At 40.1% G+C, this 22,830-nt stretch overlaps 1 protein-coding gene across 4 annotated transcripts; it reads left to right on the plus strand.

The window, feature by feature from the left end:
- Nucleotides 1-2,389: 2,389 nt before the first annotated feature.
- Nucleotides 2,390-15,076, plus strand: LOC137985225 (uncharacterized). 4 transcript variants are annotated; one of them, XM_068832769.1, is made up of 5 exons: nucleotides 2,390-2,470; nucleotides 3,702-3,761; nucleotides 4,412-4,549; nucleotides 6,665-7,586; nucleotides 8,930-15,076. In XM_068832769.1, exons 4-5 carry the CDS (start codon nucleotides 6,710-6,712, stop codon nucleotides 13,267-13,269), a joined length of 5,217 nt encoding a protein of 1,738 aa, XP_068688870.1. In that variant the 5' UTR covers nucleotides 2,390-2,470; nucleotides 3,702-3,761; nucleotides 4,412-4,549; nucleotides 6,665-6,709; the 3' UTR covers nucleotides 13,270-15,076. The 4 variants fall into 4 exon arrangements, with proteins under 4 accessions (XP_068688870.1, XP_068688869.1, XP_068688871.1 ...); XM_068832768.1 differs by lacking the exon at nucleotides 2,390-2,470 and having other exon boundaries at nucleotides 2,606-3,761; XM_068832770.1 differs by lacking the exon at nucleotides 2,390-2,470 and having other exon boundaries at nucleotides 2,606-3,761; nucleotides 4,416-4,549.
- Nucleotides 15,077-22,830: the final 7,754 nt, after the last annotated feature.

Genomic DNA, 22,830 nt, shown 5'->3' on the forward strand with positions numbered 1-22,830 from the left:
AGTTTAATTGTAACACGTTCATAGAAGGAAAGTTTGTCAATAATAGAAATAGAGGACCGGATGCTAGAGCTACAAAACCTTTAGAAATGGTACACACAGATTTGGCCGGTCCCATTAATCCAGTGTCTAAAGAAGGTTTTAAGTATAGCATGGCCTTCACCGATGATTTCTCTGGGGCCGTATTTGTTTATTTCCTCAAAAATAAGAGTGATACTGTACAGGCGACAGAAAAGTTCCTGGCTGACTGCTCCCCGTATGGCCAAGTTAAGTGCATGAGGTCTGACAATGGGACAGAATTTACAAGCAATTCTTTTCAGACGCTCCTTAGGGAGAGAGGCATAAAACATGAAACATCCTCTCCTTATTCCCCACATCAAAACGGCACTGCTGAGAGACACTGGCGAACCCTGTTCGAAACAGGTAGGTGTTTACTCATTGAGAAGCAGTTGCCCAAAAGTATGTGGCCGTATGCCATTCAGACTGCTGCCTACATTCGGAACAGGTGCTATAATACTAGGATAAGGAATACGCCCTATTTCATGTTAACTGGGCGAAAACCTGATCTTTCCAGAATGGGAGTGTTTGGATCAAAATGTTACGCATACAACCATGATCATAAGAAGTTAGACTCGAGGTGTACAAAGGGGGTGTTTGTGGGCTACGATAAGAATAGCCCAGCATACCTGGTGTATTACCCAGATAATGGTAAGGTCATGAGATACAGACTTATCAGGTTTATTAGTAAAGACAGTGTAGAACAGCAAACACAAACTGACTTGCCATATGAGGACTCAGGCTTTTGCAGATTGCCAGTAAACGAGGCTGAAACAGCCCACCTTGACTGCAAGGTTGACACGAACACCCCAACTGGTAAAGATCTAAATGAGAGGGTTGACATCCCAAACAGTGAAGCCAAAAGCCAACACAGATGACCCAGACGGTAAGGATGAAAACGATGAACAGGTTGCAGGTAACCCCATTCTGACTAGAAGGTACCCTTTAAGGGAAAGGAAGCCTCCTAAGTACTTAGCTGAATTTTATATCGACCTAAATGATGGTAACGACTTGGCCTATAACAGCACTGATTGCTGTTATAGGGTTTGTGGAGTACCACAAACATACGCAGAGGCTATGAACTCGCCTCGTGCTACAGAGTGGAGACAAGCAATGGAAGAGGAAATAAAATCACTCAAAGAGAATGATACATTTGAGTTAACCACACTGCCTATGGGTAAGAACCCAGTGGGGGGGGGGGGGGGAATGGGTCTACACCATCAAAGAAAATGCAGAAGGGTCTGAAACACTTAAAGCCAGATATGTAGCCAAAGGGTATAGGATAGGATAGGATAGGATAGGATAGGATAACTTTATTTAGACACGGTAAACTCATCAGTCGCAACTATAAAAACCTAATTAATTACCAGAATTATTACAAATTATACAACGACTACAGCTACATTATTCAAAATTGTTCTAAGTAATCAATAAATATAACTATAATATTAAATGACAAAATAAAAACCTGCTTTACATGAGTGCCGTGTATAGAATTGTAGATTAACTTGACGAAAAGAAACGCTCGCAGCCAGCCCGGGACGCTCTAAGGGAGTCAGCCTGCCTCAATTCGATTGGTAAATTATTCCAAAGAACTGCTCCAGTGTAGCTGAAGCTATTTTTCATATAGTTTGTGTGTGGCTGTGGGATAGCTAGTTTGCCCTCTGTGTCCCTTAAGGAGTAACTGGAGACGCTACTACGGTCAACAAATTTAGAACTAAGGTAATCGGGAGTAAGACCATTAAGCGACTTATAAACCATCACAGCCTTATGGATTGTTCGTTGAGAATCAAGTTTTATCCATCCAAGTTTTTGGATAAGGTTATCAGCGTTGGCATCATAGTTCGAGTAAGTGAGTATACGCGCAGCGCGATTTTGAAGTTTTGTAAGTTTACTGGCTAGGGTTTTGCCGCAACATCCCCAGACAGAATCGCAGTAATCAAAGTGAGGCTGTACTAAAGACATGAAGATTGATTGGAGAGTCTCATGTGGAACGAAAGACCTCACTCTCTTCAACGCTCCAATACCAGACGCGATTTTCTTACATAAAGTCTCAACATGAACATTCCAAGATAAAGTCTGATCAATATGAACACCTAGAGATTTCGTAGAGGTAACTTGAGTTATAGGTGCACCGTCAATAGCCAAGTAGAAGGGATAGACTACCAAGAAACCTTTGCACCAACGGCTAATATTGCCTCAGTTAGAGTCCTCATGCAACTGGCAGCACAATACAATCTCACGGTCCACCAGATGGACGTTAAGACTGCATATTTACATGCACCTATAGATCAGGAAATATTCACGGACCAGCCAGAGGGCTTTGCAACGATGTCGGAGGACGGGGAGAGGCTAGTTTACAAATTAAGAAAATCCCTATATGGCCGAAAAACAGTCAGGCAGGAACTGGAATAAGGTATTACATTAACATCTGGTGGGGGCTGGTTTTGACAAAAACCCAGTAGACCATTGTATTTATAGTAAACAGATAGATAACAACATAATCATTGTTCTTATTTGGGTTGATGATTTAATTGTAGCATCAGACAACATGGATTTAATGAATCAGTTCAAGGAAGGCATGAAACGCCAATTCCAAATGAAGGACTTGGGTAGAATCTCATTGTTCTTAGGCATTGATTTCAATCAATCTTGTGAGGAAATTAAGATGAATCAAAAGAGATATATTCTTAAGATGCTCGATAAATTCGAAATGAAGGATTGTAAGCCTAGAGCAACTCCATGTGAACAAAAATTGGGGGCAACAATGATTTAATGACTGATCCCAAGAGGTATCGTGAAATTGTAGGGAGTTTAATATATGCAATAACATGCACAAGACCGGACATCAGCTGGATTATCAGTAAACTTTCACAAAAATTGTCCTGCCCCAGAGTGGAGGACATGGTAGCTGCTAAACATGTCCTAAGATATTGACATCAGGAATCACTTCTTGCGTGAGATACTTGTAAATGGTAAAATTGACATTGTATATTGCCCTACAGAGGAGATGGTGGCTGATATTTTCACAAAGCCAGCAGCCAAGGTTAAACTGAACATTTTTAAAAAATTCCTGTTTGGATGTTAGCTATAAGGTAGCATATCCTGTTATAATCACATTTACTGTGCAATTAGCTTTAGATGATAAAAACAAGTGGGGGTGTTGAGTTATGTTTTTATACATTACGTCATTGTAAGTTAGGTGCATGATGGGTAATTCTCCTTTGTGCTCTTGAAAATTGCAATAAAAACAACAGTGAAAGCAATGAGTTCAACAAAAGGTATTTGTGAAATGTCTTTAACCTTCGCCGTCGTTGCCATGACTGCTGAATATTTGGTTCTAAATAAAACCAAGAGAAAATATCAAATGTCACGGTTGAATGGACTGTGATCTCGATATACGAAGGTACGGTGGCCCACAGGTTTTCTCAGACAAAAACAGTCAATATCTATATAAAGCAACTAACTGACCTCGATTCCCTTGCGAATCCTTTACAGTTTGAAGGTTTGAGATAATCATCAGTCAGGGAAGCAACCCTCGAGTCTGTTTCAAGACGTCAAGAATTTACTGGCAACATTTGCGTGACAATGTGAGCACCTTCATTAGTCATACCATTCCCACAAAACATCATTCCTTTCACTTTGAGTTGCAGTTTACACTGATTGTGTCTACACTGGACGTCACAGGTTTGAGGTCCTTCTTTGAGGTGAGTAATGTCTTCCCCATACATCTTCCAAATATGAAATCACAGCTTTAATAGTGAATTTATTGAGAAGAAGGGATCAGTTCCGCCATCATGACGTAAACACCGAACAAGCCATTCTAATCACCTTCTTGTAGATGTTTGCTAACACAGTAATTCTGAACTAACAATTGGTACATAAGAAAGTGATATAATCTGATTATGCGCGCCTTACACAAACTTCTGGTTGATACACATACAGGTGTTGTGGTCCAGAGGTCAGTTTCATGTGGTGTCGCAGGGTTTCCTTGATATCAAATTCAGCTCTACCATACCTTACAAAAAGCCAATTACTTGCTTCCTGCCCGTTGGAGTGCTTAGCCATGTTTTGCTTGGTATGAAACTTTTTTTACTCTGTTCGTCGTAGCAAAGCGCATTTGAGCATATCCCTGCGGAAAATGTGGCAGACAAAAATGATACACGATTCTTTAATATTCCGGTTTCATCAAATTTAAACTACCTTATTACCAGCTTTGGCAACCCGGCTTCGAATTGAGTCGACTTCTCTTGTGTTGGACAAAAAGCGCCCTAAAAGACGGCTTCAAAGTATTTTTCCTGCGCAAGCAAGTGTATTTATTAAGTAATAACAATGAATCATGTTCCCTCTGTCATAGGCAGAACACTACGTCGGCTCTAAACAGTGCTGTAGTTCTAATGTTGATGTAAGTGCATCAGTTGATTACATGTATCCAAGGAACTGTAGTGATAGGGCAAGCAAGAATATTCAAGGGATTCGTCCGTAGTTCTACAAGGTGAGCAGCCTGAGTAAAATATCAGTTTCTGTCCATTTCCTGTAGGATGCTAATTTTTTACCACAGTATCTGTTTCATATTTTGTACTGACAATCTAGCTCATTCTTGTGTCTAAGACTGCACCAAATGCCAGCATGTAATTTATTTCCAATTCAGTTGATCGTTTTGAACTCAGTATGAATTAGGAGTTTTGGATCGTAATCATAAATTCGAAGACAAATTACTTCCGGCAAGAATTCACGTCGAAATTTGCATGTACTTGAAGATCGAAATACTGTTCCCTGTTGTGGGCTCCAATCCTCACAGAACCCATTTTATAGTAATCGTATCTATGGCAATTATAAACTCAAAAATCTCGTTTAAGGTCGCTCAAACCGGTTTCAACAATTTGGAGGGATGTCTTATTTGTAGGATTAAGCCTACAACACTGTTGTAATGACGGTAATGTTATGGTACCAAATTAAAGGGCAATAATGGACATATTAATGTGACGTAATAAATAATAAATTACCATGGCAACAAAAGAACCATCTAAAATGCCCTATGTATAGTGTCCGATTGTGAAGATTGCTATGAAGCTGCTCCAGATAATTTTTTTCAACTTTGCGGAGAGTTTTATCTTTGTGTTATAATCACTCTCCAGCAATATATGGTGTTTTTGGATGCCTTTTTTGTTGCCGTGGTAACCTATTACGTCACATTGATGAGTGCAGTTATTGGTGTTTCGTATGGTACCATAACATTGCCGTTAAGTGAAGCAGTTGGGTAGATTCAATCCTTCCCAACAGTACAGTTTTTTGGAAGTGTGAAAACTGGTTTGAGCCTGTTTAAGAGGTTAAGCGACTCTATACCCCAATGGGGGCCATAAGGATTTATGATGATGATGATGATGAAGAGGTTAAGAAAAGGTGAATAGGGTCGCATATTTATTCTGAGTTTATCAATTTTGTCCGAGTCCGTCAGTAAATCGCCAACTCTAATTATAAAAAGACCAATTTGCCATTCATGATGGAAATAAATTTACCATTACAAAAATATTTCTTCGGTACTTCTGCATGCTAAGGATTTTCCTAGTTTTTATCAAGCTGCAGAATATTCGTAGAACACTCCAAACACTCCGCGCAACATTTAATAAGTAGATTTTTCTTTATTTAAAATTACAGAAGTTTATATCAGCCCGACTGAAGTGTCTTCCAACATGTTGAAACTATTAATTTCTATCGTTTGCTAACTGGTAAGGTAAAGTCTGCTACGAGCCTAGAAGACCCATCAGGCCCATCGGGCTGGCGCTTTTCTCCGGTTACTGTACCATGAAGCGACTAGAAGTATTTCAACTCCCCCCTGGGTGGAGAGAGACACCGTGAGAGTGAAGTGTCTTGCCCAAGAACACAACACGATGTCCCCGGCCAGGCAACGCGAGAGCGAGGGCCTGATCCCGCGTGCATTTGCAGCTCACGCGCGCTTGGTCGCATTTTTTTTAGGCCTCTGGCCCATAAAGGCTATATTTTATCTCTAAAAACACTTTAGTGTTTCATTGATTTCCTTCTTACTTATTTTGATCGATGAAAAAGGATTGGCTGGAGTATCGAAACGCCTGAAACACTGGGTCTCCGGATTAAAACATGACAAGCTTCATTCAAATTTCTCCAAACCGTAGTTGCCGTCAAAATATGTTCTAACATGTTGGTTACTAAAATGAGATCTTTTTGGGTATGTCTACGCTATATCTGATATCTAATTAAGGAAAAAGCATATTGGATAGGGCTTTTGTTTACGCATAGTAACGTTTTCGACGCAGTTTCTGCGACAAAAGGATTCTGCGCCGCTTCAACTTAGAATGAATCATTGTGTATTGGATAGGTTTCCGTGCAAAATTTAAACTCATTTTGTAAGCCAGGCAAAAGTCGTCGACACGGAGCAAGTAATGGAACTCTTTTCCCACTGTGTCTTTAAAAAATTCTGTTTCAAACATCAAAACTTTCAAATTTATTCTCTTCTAGAGAGGAGGTTAAAGCGCATCTTTCCAGAAAGGGGAATCATTGTTCTTTTCCCGTAAGAGGAGAATGAAATGAAATCCGCTTATGCATTATATTTATTCATTTGTTTTTGGTTTAGGTCCTTTTCGCTGCTGTGGCATTGCTTTATTATCACTAATTCGTGATGTCCTTGCACCCTTATCGTGACGAGGAGTTAAATCATTTCAAGTGTTTGTCTCTGGTTTTAAATGAATTCCCAAACGCTTTACGTCAGACTTTTAAGACGATGTGGGACACCACCATTGGGCATCGCCCTGGATACCAGCTTTGGGATGACTCCACTGCTGTGAGAAATCTCTTTCTCTCTACAGAGGGAGGGACAACTAAAGTTCCTACCAACCAGTCGTACAATGAGTGGGATTGCACTGCCTTATTCCAGGCTACTATCTATGCAAAATCCTTCAGCATGCGTTACACAACACTTAGTGATTTGTATGTGAAGCCCCGAGCTATTCCTCATGGAAGTTTCCATGGATCTGTGTTGAGCCCAGTAGGTGATAATGCCGAAACCTTTGCACTGGCCATTGATCAGCTTCGGCGTTTGAGGAATACGGTTTGTCATTCCTCTCGCTTGGAGATGGACAAAGCAACATTTGACCAGAACATTCAGTATGCTAAAGAAGCGTTCAAAGCTCTGGGAATTTCAACTGCATCGATTGATGCCTTTGGAAGTTTGACTGCATCTGACTTTCCAATAGCAGAAGTCCGTAAGTTGGAACAACAGGTAAGGGAAGAGAAGCAAGCACACATAAAATGTTTAGAGAGCAGAAATGCAGATATGGAAAAGATTGAGGAGTCCTTAGCAGCCATAGAACAGAAAGTGGAAAGCCTCACTGCCAGCAAAGAAGAGGTCGCTATGCTAGAGCAAAGGGTTGCGGAGCAGATGAATTCAGCTGAGGAGGGCTTGAGGATGCAACAGGAAGATATAAGTGCGTTAGGAAAGGAGATCCATGAGCTAAAAAAGAAGGAAGAGGAACGAAATACAGAAACAGAAAATACAGGTAAAAAGAAGGACTAAACTGTTTTGAAGCCTCTTTTTAAAAAGCAGGATATAGCAATAGGCGTAATAAACAACTTACTTACGATAAAAAGATGACAACAAGACAGACAGATCTTCCGTGTATCAATAAAAACCATATCTTGTGTCGTTTAAAATAAACGAGACTGTTACAATACCGCTGGAAACTACTTGTGCACTTGCCGAGTGGTTCTTCTAGGTTTGTTTTCCACTACAAAAGGCATTCTTAAGTTTTTGAAAGTGTGACAACTGTTAACATTTGTAAGACTGCGTGACTGTTTGGAAAGTGATTGGATCGAAAAGTGAAGTCAACATACAGGTTCTCAAGTGGGAAGTTTTAAATCCTTTCCTTAGTTCACAAGAACACTTTCTTTTATAAGCGTTGTAATTTAAACATTTCCGAGAGGTACAGTAGTTGAAACCAAAGAGAGAAACGATCCTCGCACTTTTCTAGACAATTTAAGCAATTGTGTCAAAATTCAGGTGGTTCCAACGGTGCAATTCTCTACCAACTGAACTATGCCAGGCCACACAGCTGGAAGCAGGTAAATTTGTTGGGCTCATGAGTTTCCGTGAAAGGATTCAATGAAGAAAATGTAGATATTACATTGAAGTGCGGGCTATTTAACGGTTATATCGCGAAAGCGAGCGCGATATCGCCTAATACTTGACCGACGAGGCCGAAGGCCGAGTCGGCTAAAATTAGGCGATATCACGCAAGCTTGCGCGCTATAACTGTGTTATAATTCAACACGTTGATAACAAGTGAAAGATTCCGAACTTGTAACATTTGTGAAGCGGCACCGTTCCGTCATTTTCACATTCTCTTGCGAAATCTGCATCTATCTCCGAATAGACGTCATGTAGGCCTGCATCTATCAGTGTATCAGTGTATCAATGTGTTGATTTATAAAGACTAATATCTTCATTTCTTTAGTTATTATATTTGTTCTACAGCTAAGCAAATCAAAGCCTTAAGCAAATTTGTGAGATGACGTCATAAACAAATTATCTTTAATTTATGCCGTGAAGAGGAGTTTCTGCACTGACGTCATCTCAGGAACGTGGCCAATACTGTATAGGGTCTGTCTTGGTTTAAATGACTGCAAATATATTTTGCTATCTCTACAATGCAATGGAAAGGAAACGGGAAATATGTCTGTTAAATTATAATTTCAGTTATGTTCACAAAGTTAAAGATGATATTTGTTCTTACTTCTTAAAAACCTTCTCTACAGTTTACAAAGTCTCAACGAGACAAAGGATATCCAAAAAATAATAACAAGTAAGCAATGTCTACTTTGTATTTTACTTTGCATTACAAAGACATCAAGCCAACAGTGCCAAGATCTCGTCTTCCTTCAATGATTCCAAACTTCACTGGCCGACAGAGTGAATGCCAAGAGATCGTGGATCTCGTGAGTTCCGAACATACCCGAATCGTAACGATCTGGGGCTCACCCGGATTCGGAAAAACATCCGTGGCAATAGCAGTGGGGCACCAACTGCAGTCTCAAGGCTTTCCTGTTTGTTTTCTTTCGTCACGAGGACTCCAGACAAAGGCAGATCTGATATCAAAGCTTTTCAGCCTCGCAAGAAAACCCACCACGAGTCAGAGATCAGTACCTCAGCCTCTGTCGTTAGAAGATGAGTTAATCGAGACCCTCGGCAACATTTCAGATTCCCTTGTATTTATTCTTGATAATGTAGATGATCTACTAGAGAGTGGAATTCCAAAAGTAAAAGAAGACGTCCTGCAACTATTTGAAGAAATTCTCATGCAAAATGAGAAGATAACTCTGGTGGTGACCACACGAGAATCATTTGAGTTTATGAACTTGAATTTCCAAGGTCACAAATCAATAAGAATAAGGCCACTGGATGATACCTCATCTCATGCTATAGTTCATGAATTGGTGCCAAATGCTAGTCCCGATGACTGCGCAAGAATTGCCCAAATATGTGGGTGTGTGCCTCTTGCAATGATGTTAATGTGCTCTCTAGTTTGTGAAGATGATGTTCAAACAAGTCAGTGTTTGAACGAAATCACTGAGTCCGCAACAGAAAGTATCGTCGATATCTTAGACAATCCAGATTATCCAGCTAATCAACGAATAAAGTTGCTGTGTGAAAAGTCTTTCCTCCGACTTTCTCCCGCAGAAAAAGAAGCATTTGTGTCTTTGTCTGTTCTTCCGGGATGTCTTACCACGGATCTCGCCTCAGCTGTATTGAATGTTACGGGAGTGATTGAGACCAAGAAAATGTTGCAGCGACTCCGAAGAAAATCTCTTCTCGATTCAAACTCCCACTCTGGAAAATTTGCAATGCATAAGCTCCTTCAGTCATTTGCTAAAGAAGCAGGCGAACAGCGTATGGAAGAAATAGTAGCAATTGCAAAGTGCCGTTTCCATGCGTATTTCATTTCTCGTTTCGACAAATTGAACGATGAGTTTCTAGATGCTCATTCCATGGATGCATTCGTTGCATTCTATGAGGAAAAACAGCTTTTTATAGAAAGCCTAGTACACGGTTGCACAGATCCCAGGATAGCCGAGAATGTTTTCAAAGTTTTGATAGAAGCAGAAATGTTTCTGGACTCGCTGTTTTGGTGTTCCACAGAATCTTATAATTTTGATAATATCTACGATTCGGCCTTAAAGGCAGCCAGTGCTCTGGGAAATATACATTACCAGAGGCATTTACTAGTTTCTAAATCCTTTGCTGAAATTACTTGGGGAGCAGAAGGAAATGCAATGCAACTTCTAAAAAGGGCATATGAAATGCAGTCGACATCTTGTTCAGGTTCTGATGATGAAAGGAGTAAATACTTGTGTTATTTTGGCATATGTCAGCTTGTTATTGGCGAAGTTAAAAGCGGGATGCAGTGCCTACTAGAGGCTGTTTCTTTAATGCATGAAAGTGGAGAGCAGAAAATTCTAAAGCTCGTTGTTCACCAAGTCATTGCTGTCTATTATCAGTTCTTAAACGACCCTTCTACCTCGACTTACTACTATAACAAAGCACGCAAAGAATGCAATTCCGCCGCAGACGAGCAACTGATTGTTATTCCACCTCTTGGATGCAAAGGAAAAGAACCCAAAAATGAGAAAACGCTTCAAACAAACACTTTTGGCTCGGGTAATTATTGGCCATTGCAATTCCTTGTTATATTTCACATCGGAAAAGCAGCAAAGAACTTCTTTGACACTGACACCCAGCAATTTGTAATCAACCCTGCCCTTCGAATATTAAATGATCTCCAGATAAATTCCAAAACCCCTTTTTATTCGTTTCATTTTTGCGGTAATGTCATGGCACTTCTGGGGTCAACATTCACAAAAGAGGGAATTGTTGGATCAGGTTTCGAAGAATCAGTCGCACGTCACCAAGCTACACTCGAGCAATTCAAACATAGCTCAACTTCAGGCCCAAAGGAGAACGTTGATTCAACCGTGACCCTTCGTTCTCAAGAATGCAACCAGCCTCTCTCAAAGTTCTCCCAAGACTTCGGTGAATTGCACCAAAGCAAGAAGAACTACTCAAAGGCTCTTTATTTCAAAACGTGCGCTCTTGATATCGTATTGAGAACAAATAGACAAGAAGTAAATGCATTCTTAGCCCATGGCTACCATTCACTCGGGGTGACACAGCATTCGCTGGGTGATTTTACCTCTGCTCTCCAGTCTGCCAAACGGGCATTGCAAGTGCGAATAAAAGTGTTCGGAGAAGATCATGCAAGCACAGCTGATAGTTACCATTTCCTCGGTGTGACACAGCATTCGATAGGTGAGTTCACATCTGCTCTCCAGTCTGCCAAACGGGCACTGCAAGTGCGAATAAAAGTGTTCGGAGAAGATCATGCAAGCACAGCAGATAGTTACCATTTCCTCGGGGTGACACAGCATTCGTTAGGTGATTTCACATCTGCTCTCCATTCTGTCAAACGGGCACTGCAAATGCGAATAAAAGTGTTCGGAGAAGATCATGCAAGCACAGCTGATAGTTACCATTCACTCGGGGAGACACAGCATTCGTTGGGTGATTTTACCTCTGCTCTACAGTCAAAGCATCGGGCGTTAGATGTACGGATAAAACTGTACGGAGAATATCATGCCACCACAGCCGATAGTTATGATTCACTTGGGGTGACACAGCATTCCTTAGGTGATTTTACCTCTGCTCTGCAGTCTGACCAGCGGGCATTACATGTACGGATAAAATTGTTCGGAGAAGATCATGGAAGCACAGCCAATAGTTATCATTCACTCGGAGTGACACAGCATTCGTTAGGTGATTTTACCTCTGCTCTCCAGTCTGCCAAACGGGCATTGCAAGTGCAAATAAAAGTTTTCGGAGAAGATCATGCAAGCACAGCGGATAGTTACGATTCACTCGGGGTGACACAGCATTCGTTAGGTGATTTTACCTCTGCTCTACAGTCAAAGCAGCGGTCGTTAGATATACGGATAAAAGTGTTAGGAGACGATCATGCAAGTACAGCCAATAGTTACCATTCACTCGGGGTGACACAGCATTCGTTAGGTGATTTTACCTCTGCTCTCCAGTCTGCCAAACGGGCATTGCAAGTGCGAATAAAAGTGTTCGGAGAAGATCATGCAAGCACAGCCAGTAGTTATTATTCACTCGGGATGACACAGCATTCGTTAGGTGATTTTACCTCTGCTCTACAGTCAAAGCAGCGGTCGTTAGATATACGGATAAAAGTGTTAGGAGACGATCATGCAAGCACAGCTGATAGTTACCATTCACTCGGTGTGACACAGCATTCGTTAGGTTATTTTACCTCTTCTCTCCAGTCTGCCAAACGGACATTGGAAGTGCGAATAAAAGTGTTCGGAGAATATCATGCAAGCACAGCTAATAGTTATCATTCACTCGGGGTGACACAGCATTCGTTAGGTGATTTTACCTCTGCTCTACAGTCAAAGCAGCGGTCGTTAGATATACGGATAAAAGTGTTAGGAGACGATGATGCAAGCACAGCTGATAGTTACCATTCACTCGGGGTGACACAGCATTCGTTAGGTTATTTTACCTCTTCTCTCCAGTCTGCCAAACGGGCATTGGAAGTGCGAATAAAAGTGTTCGGAGAAGATCATGCAAGCACAGCTAATAGTTATCATTCACTCGGGGTGACACAGCATCTGTTAGGCGATTTTACCTCTGCTCTACAGTCAAAGCATCGGGCGTTAGATGTACACATAAAACTGTTCGGAGAACATCATGCAAGCACAGCTAATAGTTACTATTCACTCGGTGTGACACAGCATGCGTTGGGTGACTTTTACTCTGCTCTGCAGTCAAAGCAGCGGACATTAGATGTGCGGATAAAACTGTTCGGAGAAGATAATGCAAGCACAGCCGATAGTTACGATTCACTTGGGGTGACACAGCATGCGTTGGGTGATTTTACCTCTGCTCTGCATTCAAAGCAGCGGGCATTAGATGTGCGGATAAAACTGTTCGGAGAAGATCATGCAAGCACAGTGGATAGTTACGATTCACTTGGGGTGACACAGCATTCGTTAGGTGATTTTACCTCTGCTCTGCATTCAAGAGAGCGGGCATTAGATGTGCGGATAAAACTGTTCGGAGAAGATCATGCAAGGACAGGTGATAGTTACCGTGACTTGGACTCGGGATGAAACATTACTTGTTAGATGTTCTTACCTTTTCTCTGGAGTCTGACCAATAGGTGTTAAATGTTCGTATGAAGCTGTTTGGAGATTTTTTTTGTTGTTTAGATGCCTGGGAGAAACTTCTTTAGCACTGCTGAAGTTACTTTTTTTAGATCACGTGGTATGCAGTTTATGATTTCTCTTTGGCTTGCATCATGAGTCCATTACCAAGGTGTAAGACTCAATTACCAGGTTTGTCTTCATCAGCGTCAAAAAAGTGTCTATTTTTAGACCAGTTTTTGTGGGAAAAGAAAGAATCCTTGGCTTGAACTTGACGCCATTGGCAGCCATGTTGGTGTACTGAACAATAGCGAAAAAGTCTTTTGGGAATTTGGCTTTATTATTATACAACACGCGAGCGACATTTTTCTTTTGTTTTGTACACCAACATGGCGGTCTAATCGCGTGAGTGCAAGACAAGAATAGACCAAATCGGGTAACTTAATGATGTACCCAATTCAAAATGACAATACCTGAAACAAAACGATCAATTCCCAAAGGGCTATGTTATCTTGATATCGTTTCTTGTAAGTTTTGTGTCATGTTCATGTATGCCATTGCGATGCATGCACTCCACGCCTCAATTAGCAATGGTGCACACTTTTAGTGTTCAGTGAACTTGAACTTAGTTTGAAGTGAATACGACATTGAGTTTGCCGATTTGCTTTATTGTTTAAAAATATGCAGTTTTCTCAGGCTGATGGGGACTCGGTAAATTGTTTTACTTTTTGGGTGATAGACTCTTGCTTACATCCGAATTAATCAGCGTGGTTGTAATATATAGAGGAAACGGTTTGAACGCTGCCTATGGTGAAAATTTACTCAAACAATAGAAGAATCAGGTGATGACACGTGTTTTTCGCATTACCACATACCACATTATTTTTATCTTTCAAGGAAACGGCGCAGATGGTTTCAAGTTTGAATGATTATTCCGAATGTAACTATGCAGAATGAATTACACAAATAAATTAACTGATCTGCATTGCTTAAACATAAGATCGTTTTTATGAATGGCCAGCCCTTATTTGCTGTTTAATTTGTCGTAAAAAAGCCGCGTAAGACTTTCCATTTTGTGGTAACTTGTGAGAGTAAGAAGCCCAAGGAAGGGGAATAAATAACATAACCTTAGGAAGGAGGCCCATACATGTGTCTTATTAGTACTTTGGCGAAGATTCATCATTGGATTTAGAAATACATTGATGAGTGGAGATCTCGCCGGTTGCGCTAGATAACTTGACCTCCGGCTGGCCTCCAATGACAACAGCAAGCTTTTGATATTCAGAAAAAACGGTTTGAAGAAGATCGAGAAAAATACCAATAGACTGTTACGCATTCTAATTCATTCTGCATTTATTACAATGTGGTAAAGTATATGATTCCGCAAGTCATGCCAGATGACATTCCTCACACTCGCACAGCATTTCAAAGAGTTGTCTTGTGGCATGACTTTGGGCTTGCAACTCGCGAGGGAACAGACTTTGTGTTACTGACCTGTTCCTGCAGGAATTGTGCTTAATTTCACTTACAGTCCTCCTCTGTTAGAATTAATTATTTGAATGGCAGCTATCACTCGTTGATGCAAAATGGTATCACTGGAGAGTTTAAGAAGCTATGACCGCTACGGTAACGACAACGCTACAAAACAATAACACTCATTCGTTAAAAGAGGAAAATCGTGCTGCACGTGCTGCACATTTTCAAATAATTTCTTTTTTAGAACAAAGTAAATATAATGAGCTATCTTATGGTGGCTTTTTAAATTTTTGCAAAATTCGAGACCGAAAAGGTTAGCAGTAACCTTAATGACTGGTCCCGAGGGAAACAGTGAATTTTGTTTACCTCGAATCTCAATGTTTCTCCGTGGCGCAGCCGCGGGAAACATTGAGATTCTCGGGAAACAAAATTAACTGTTTCCCTCGGGACCAGTCATTAAGTGCTTAATATATTGAAATCGCCAAATTTGAGGTCTTAACGACAATTTTAGCTTTACAACTGTTAACCATTTATTCTCTATTTTTTCTCTGCAATACGCAAATCATTTTCATGACACCTTACTCACATTGGGTGAGGTGAACTAGATAGAAAAATTGTGAAAGACTTACGATAGTGGAAAATGTTATTTTGAGACCAAGAAATTTTGATCGACGTCCAGCGCCCTCGTAGATCCACAATTTCTAATTACTGGGTTGCCAGTGTGGCAATCCCAGTCGGAAAATCAGTAATATTTCTCTGTGTTTTTTATTTATTTTATTTATTTTATTTTTTTCCCGTGTCGGTAAAAGTCTTGCCTGTCACTTCCCTGCTAAGTGGTGTCTTTGTGCATAGAGTCTTCTGTGCATATTTTGTTAGGTTTGTTGGGGTAGGAGTAATGCGTAGATTTCTCTGGTGCACACAGGAGAACATTTAATTAACTTGCAATGGCATCGAAAGTCATTGTGATGCGAATGGCGTTTTAGTGCATCTTTAAACAAAATATACCCTTATGGACCTCAAGAATGGAAAGTCAATTGGATAAACAAGAAAGGCGGTGAAAAATTAATATCTGGAATCTTAAAAGCGACGAGTAATGGACTTCGACAACAACCTTTCGCCCGTCTAGCCGAAATCAAAGTGAGCTGTGTCAAAGTGAAATCAAAGTGAGCTGCTTATGGGTTCAACAAAGACAGAGAAGGAATCGAACATCTTAAGTGGATCTGTGCATGTGATCTCTGTTGTCTGGCTATTTTTATTTATTTGTACTCAACTCTGCACAGTCTTCCGGTAACAATTGCAAATTTCACTAGTTCTTGTTAACCTTCAATGGCGTCGAAAGTTATTGTAACGCGAATGGCGTTTTAGTGGATCTTTAAACAAAATATACCCTCATTGAGCTCAAGAATGGAACGTCAATTGGATGAACAAGACAGGCGGTGAAAAAAATATATATCTGGAATCTTTAAAGCGACGAGTAATAGTCTTCGACAACAATTTCATTTTTCGTCGTTGGATATCAAGTCAGCTTTGTTTCTAATATTTTACTAACTTGGTAATGTATATAACACTGAAATCAAATTGCAAGTTTTTTATGAATTTAACAAACATTGAAGGAATCGAAAGCCTTGAAGGCATCACAGTGTTTACTGAAGTCCCATCTAAGTTGTCTGGCAACTTACATTTATTTTGTACTCAACTCTGCAAAGGTAAAAACAAATTGGAAATGGGGCAGTGAAGAATTATTTGAATGAAAGCTTGTTGTCTCTTGTGCTTCATTATTTACGGTCAAGGTTCTTTCGAAAAGGGTTTGATGTGAACTGTCAGAAATTTATTTAATTGCGTATGCTTTGTGACACGAATTATGTGTCTTGTTTACACACACGCAATTGAAATAGGCAGGATTTCTTGCCTACAATTAACAATTATTCCACGAGCGCGCGTTGGGTATGAGATGATAGATAGCCAACGAGGCGTGTAGCGCCGAGTTGGCTATAATCATCTCATATCCAACAAGCCCAAGTGGAATAATTGTTTTATTAAAAACGCCCCAAAAATATAGAAAACTAAACTACAATAAGAACAAAAACGTCCAAAAACTCACGCATATGCTGGCCGTGTTTGTAGATCATGGGATAATGGCTCATAACCCATGATGGCTTAGCCAATCAAAACTCTCGAATTGTATTATCCAATGATCCAGTTTTTAATAATAGCAGATATGTTGTTTATTTCAATAAATTTTTCGCTGGAAATTTTTTTTGTGAGATTTCCAGCTTTTGTGAATTTATCATGTTGTGTAATTTTCGAGCATAACAAATTTGCAAACGTGGGTTGAAATGTTATACCGGAGGATTCATTTGGGGTAGTGCGCTGTAAGCAGCTCGTGCATAAGTAACGAAAATAAACAGGTCTGTTGGAAGCGTGCTTGAGTTTCAACAAAATGAGCCCCAAAATCAGCAAAAAATTGTGACGCTGATGAATGATAAAGTAGCTGCTATTTCCAAAACGATGGAATTACCTGGTGATAAACAACCTTGTCGTGGAGAGAAAATTTTTGACTTTGCAGGAACAATGGCCAACCTCAAGAGTTAAGCGATTGTTATCTTTGTGTTGAATTCGCACATTTCTTGTCAAACCTTATAACACTTACATACATACATACATACTTAATTGACCGCTCCCCATAGGGGCTTTTCAGGGCCAATGAAACACAACGAAACGACGGAACAGAACATCAACAACTGTTAAGAATCCCAACTGGCCGGAGGCAAACCAGTTGGCTATTTACAAGTGCAGCTGAGAAGTTGATCCAGGGACCACCAAGATCAAATTCAACAAGTGGTCAGAGCGGGTCTTAAACCCGGGATCTCCGGATCTCAATGCAAGCGCCCTAACCACTGGGCCACACTTGAAAGAAAAAGAAAACTAACAAAAACAAAAACCCGGTATCTCTATCATTTGTCACAGATGCTTCACTGTTTCGCGAGTAAACACGCCGCGGTAACTTGATCACGGTGCCAGCTGAATTCGATGTAACTTTCGATTTTGCGATTTACTTGTGCAGCCAAAAGTACAATAACAAAATTGAAAGTAGCAAAAATCTCCCAAAATGTTTTTCGCTGATGGTAACTTTTTATATTCGCGGTTCAAAATTAATGTTGTTTTCATGTCGTAAATTTTGTTCCTGATGACAAAATACTTTATTCTCGATCGACCGTCCTCAAAACTCCCTTCTGCTCTTCCTAAAAACTGTGTCTCAATATTTATTTACTTTTGCATCAATATTTGTTTTCCGTAAAGCAAGCTAGCCGAATCTGTAGCTTCCTTAGTTTGCATTTTTGCGTGTTAAAATAGAATTTTCAGTCCTATGCTCCTTTTACAAGATGGTATATTTTTTAGGGCTCCCATCTAGATACTAACTCCGCCAGACAGGGTTTGACTTCAGTGAACGTTTCTAATACATAGCTGTCAGACGCTCAGAGTGCATGCATGCCCAGTCGAGGTCTGCGTTTAGTTTGTTTGTTTTATTATTTTTAGTTTTTTTAGTTTTTTTTTTCCGTGTCGGTAAAAGTCTTGCCTGTCACTCCCCTGGTAAGTGGTGTCTTTGTGCATAGAGCCTTCTGCGCGTATTTTCTTAGGATCGAGAGGGTAGTGGAACTGCGTAGATTTCTCTGGTGGACACAGTAGAATCATTACCTTAGCTTGCAATGGCGTCGAAAGTCATGTAACGCGAATGGCGTTTTAGTGGATCCTTAAACAAAATATACCCTTATGGAGCTCAATAATGGACAGTCAGTTGGATAAACTAGGCAGGCGGTGAAAAACCAACACCTGGAATCTCAAAAGCGACGAGTAATGGACTTCGACAACAATCTATCAGATCTATCGCCCGTCGAGCCGAAATCAAAGTCAGCTGTATTTACCTGAAGTACATGGTAATTTAACACGATTGAGTTTCTTGTCTTCACGCACGCAATGAAATAGGAAGAGGTTTTCGCCTCTAAGAGCAAATATGTTGTTTGTTTCAATAAACTTTTCGCTGGAAAAGGATTCTGTTGTATTTTCTGCCATTGTGAATTATAATATCATGTTGTGTATTGAATTTTCGAGCTTAAGGTTGAAAATGTGATATGGGAGAAGTTTTTTAGTATTGCTCTGTAAGCAGGAAGGGTTCACAGGCCTGTTGGAAGCGTGCTTGAGTTTCAACAAAATGAGCCCCAAAATCAGTGAAAAATTTTGACGCAGATGAATAATAAAGTAGCTGCCATTTCCAAAATGATGGAATTACCAGGTTAGAATAAATAACGTCGTACGCGTCTTGGAGAGTAAATTTTGACTTTGTATAAACAAGACTTGGGCGATTGTGATCTTTGTTTTGACTTCGCTCATTTCATTGTCAAACTTTATAACACTTGACAGAAAAAGAAACTTACAAAAACCCGGTATCTTGCCATCATTTGACACAGATACTTCACTGTTTGGTGAGTAAACATGCCGCGGTAACTTCATCACGGCGCCCGCTGAATTATGGCGATGTCACTTTCGATTTTACGATTTATTTGTGCAGCCAAAACGTACAATAACAAAATTGAACGTAGCAAAAATCTCCCAAAATGTTTGTCGCCCGATCGTAACTGTTTATATTCTATATTCACGGTTCAAAATAAATGTTGTTTCCATGTCGTAAGTATGTTTAATATTCTCGAGCGACCGTCCTGGAAACTTCCTTCTGCTCTTTGTAAAAACTGTGTATCAATATTTATTTACTTTTGCATCAATATTTGTTTTTGCATAAAGCAAGCTAACAAAATCTGTACCTTGCTGAGTTCGCATTTGTTAGCGTTAATAGTATTTTCGGTCCGATGCTTCTGTTTTATGAGGGGCCCATCCAAACACTAACCCCGCTGAACAGGGACTAACTTCAGTGAACTTCGGTATTACAAAGCTGTCAGATGCTCAGAGGGCACGCTTAAACTTGTGGTGAAAAGAAGTTTATCAACATGTCAGCCCAGAAGCCAATGTTTCTCATTTCCCATTTATTTTCTTCAATCTTTCTGGGTTCAGTACTTTGCTAGTAAGCACATGTCTTCTCAGACTATTTACCCAAGACTTCTACCATGGCACTACAATGATAGACAATACCAAAACAATATCGTGCACTGTTAGAGCTACATATTACGCAAGGACAGATCTGCTTCGTCGTACGAACGTGTGAGGAGACCTGTGAGCCAAATGGCCTCTTCTGGTATGACTTCTTAATGACCCCCCAACTTGAAAAAAATTGTCAAGAACGGTGCACGTACCACAGGCAACTCAGTGTACCCTCACGGAGGGTCTAGTTTTTCTAAAGATGACAGGAGTTTTTTTTCTTTTTTTTTTTTCTTGTTTCTGACAAATGATTAATGGCTGGTAGCTCAGAAAAAGATCTGTTTCGTCGTATCAACGTGTGAGCCGAAGGGCCTCTGCTGGCACGACTTCTGGGTGACCCCTTAAATGGTCTTAATGACCCGCGACTTCAAAAAATTGCCTGGAACGCTGCAGTTCAGTACTACCCAACTCAGTCCCTTTTGTTTTTTGAGGAACACGCAACCAAGTGTACGCTCATGGAACGTCTAGTTTATTAAAGAATTGTGTTCGTGACCGGAAACGAGTTTTTGTGTTTTCGTTACACGCAATGCAATATCCGGTCATCGTATGATTCGGTAACACATCTCACCGGGCTAATCATCTCCCGGTATTGTTAAAAAAGGGATAAAATGTTTTAAAATATTATCATACAAACTTGTAAAGCATCCCTGTTCACTGGTTCTGATTGGAGTCAACGCCTTTAACAACAGATTTAAGAACTATTCTACGATCGCACTTAAATTGATGGTCGGATCAACAAATGTATACTTTGGACTTTGGACTTCGGACTTTATACTTTGGACAATGGAATTGAACTGGATATTGACCAAGATACTGTGACATAAAAATCCCTGAAATACTGTGAATTTTAAAGGAAATCGGCTTTTATTCTTTCGAACAACGTCTAGGCTACCTGAACCCTTTGTTTTATAATTTCCCCAGGGATTGTTAAGAAGAAGTATTAAATATTTTATAAATACCATCGTAGAGACTTGCAAAGCATTTTAATGGTTTTGATTGGAATCAATGCCGTTAACAACATTTTTAAATGTAAATAACTATCTACGATCGTACTTAACCCTTTCATTGGATCACGGAATGTGGACTGCAGACTTTGGACTACGGAATTGAACTGGATATCGACCAATACAGTATATTGTAACATTTAAAAAAAATCTCAGAAATACTGTGAGCTTAAAAGAAGTCAGCTAAAAATCCTTCGAACAAAGTGTAGGCTACCAGTAGTCTCTTCATATTCCGTGGTGCCAGCTTTAAAACTTGCTTTGAGACGTAGACTCAGCGCCAGCAGGCAGTGCCTGCGGCATTGTGTTACTATTATATGTGCGCGCCGGTTTTTCTCGCCTCGTGTGATCGTCGCATCCTTCTTGTTGTGAGAGCGGTTTCTTGTTATTAAAGCTGTTAGAGTTCATTCGTTGTGACGTTCCTGTCTTTCTAACATTGGCGCAGTGTTCGACTTGCTGCTTATTGCTGCCGATAGGCAGCTTTCATATTCTTGAAGCCATCGAGAAATTTTGGTTCGACGGTTCCATGGTTCGACCCATCGTTCGCATTAAGAAACAGCCAATCAGAAATCCTGTTATATGGCGCAGTCTAGCCAATCAGCAGCTGTCTTATAAGAAAAAAAATGACATATACTTGTTCAGCGGGAAATCGCATGTGCCCGCAGCAAGTGATCAGAGTGAAGATTTCGCTGTTTACAGGTGAGTTTTGGCACTTTTTGCTGATCTATTATGATTACTTCTATTCGAGGAAGCATTCATCAAGGTTATGAAGCTTTCAGTGAGCATTCTAGAGGCCGACAGTGTGCATTTATGTCACTTGCAGCTTTGCTTTTCAATCGATCGAATTCGGTCGATTTATAGACACAAACAAATATCGATGACATCTTATGTCATGGAGATCGCATGTATTTTCATGCACTAACCAATCAAATGGTACCCGATGCCAATAGTCTTTCAATAGACGAGTTGGCGGAGGTGGCAACCTCGCAGAACAATGTTGAGTACCGTTTAAACTACAACAAAAAAATAGTCTATTACAGGTTGCGTTACACTGTGTCACTGTCACTAATTGTCCTAACGATCAGTTCATGAACCCGTTATTGCCGTTATACATGTAGTAACCGTTGTTACACCACAGCGACTGTTGTTACACCAACTATTTAAAGTGCGCTAGATAGAGAAAAGAATGTGTCTCTAATCGTTCTAAGAATCAGTTAAATAGCCCTTATTATTACATGTTGCGTTAGACAGTGTTATTCGTGTTATTCCGTTTTCGTTAACCAATATATTTCTTTTCCACTTTTAGCAATTACTACAAGCATAATCCCAACAAAAGCCTCAGCCACACCAATAGTTACTTAATAATGTTATACTCAAAGAACATACATGTAACCATGTCATTTTGCAAATAAAATAAGTTATATTTTTGTTGAAATTCTTGGTCCAATAAAACCAGACAGGCAATCCAACTAGATTACGCAAATCGTATAATTTATTCCAATAAGATTATTCGATCTAAAGAAAAGAATGAAATACATTTGAGAAACCGAACAGGATTCATCGGTACATAAACACGCGAGTAAACTATTAACTAGAATTACAGCATTGAATACTTACTTCTTTGACGATGTCTAGAAGGATTGTTTCACGGTGTACAGGTCAGCAACAGATAAAATAGGTCAGAGTATAACAGAAAATGGGTCAGCGACACAGATTAGCAAAACATGCACATATCTTCGAATCGGAAATGTCTGAACTGAAAAACTGACTTATTCACGTGGCGTAATTACATAAATTAGTGTCAATCAAAAATCAATCAGGAAATCAAGTTAATAATTCATTGTATTGACGAAACACTCTCCGCCCCGATAAGGGCGTAGTCCTTATCATAGCAAACGTTCGT

This window comes from Montipora foliosa, chromosome 14, assembly GCF_036669935.1.
Source record: "Montipora foliosa isolate CH-2021 chromosome 14, ASM3666993v2, whole genome shotgun sequence".
Taxonomy (NCBI): domain Eukaryota; kingdom Metazoa; phylum Cnidaria; class Anthozoa; order Scleractinia; family Acroporidae; genus Montipora; species Montipora foliosa.

Excerpts from the sequence above, each read along its gene's own strand:
- LOC137985225 (XM_068832769.1), top strand. The coding sequence starts at position 6,710 with ATGTCCTTGCACCCTTATCGTGACGAGGAGTTAAATCATTTCAAGTGT. Across the intron at positions 7,587-8,929 it reads TACAGAAACAGAAAATACAG|ACATCAAGCCAACAGTGCCA; the intron begins GTAAAAAGAAGG and ends TGCATTACAAAG.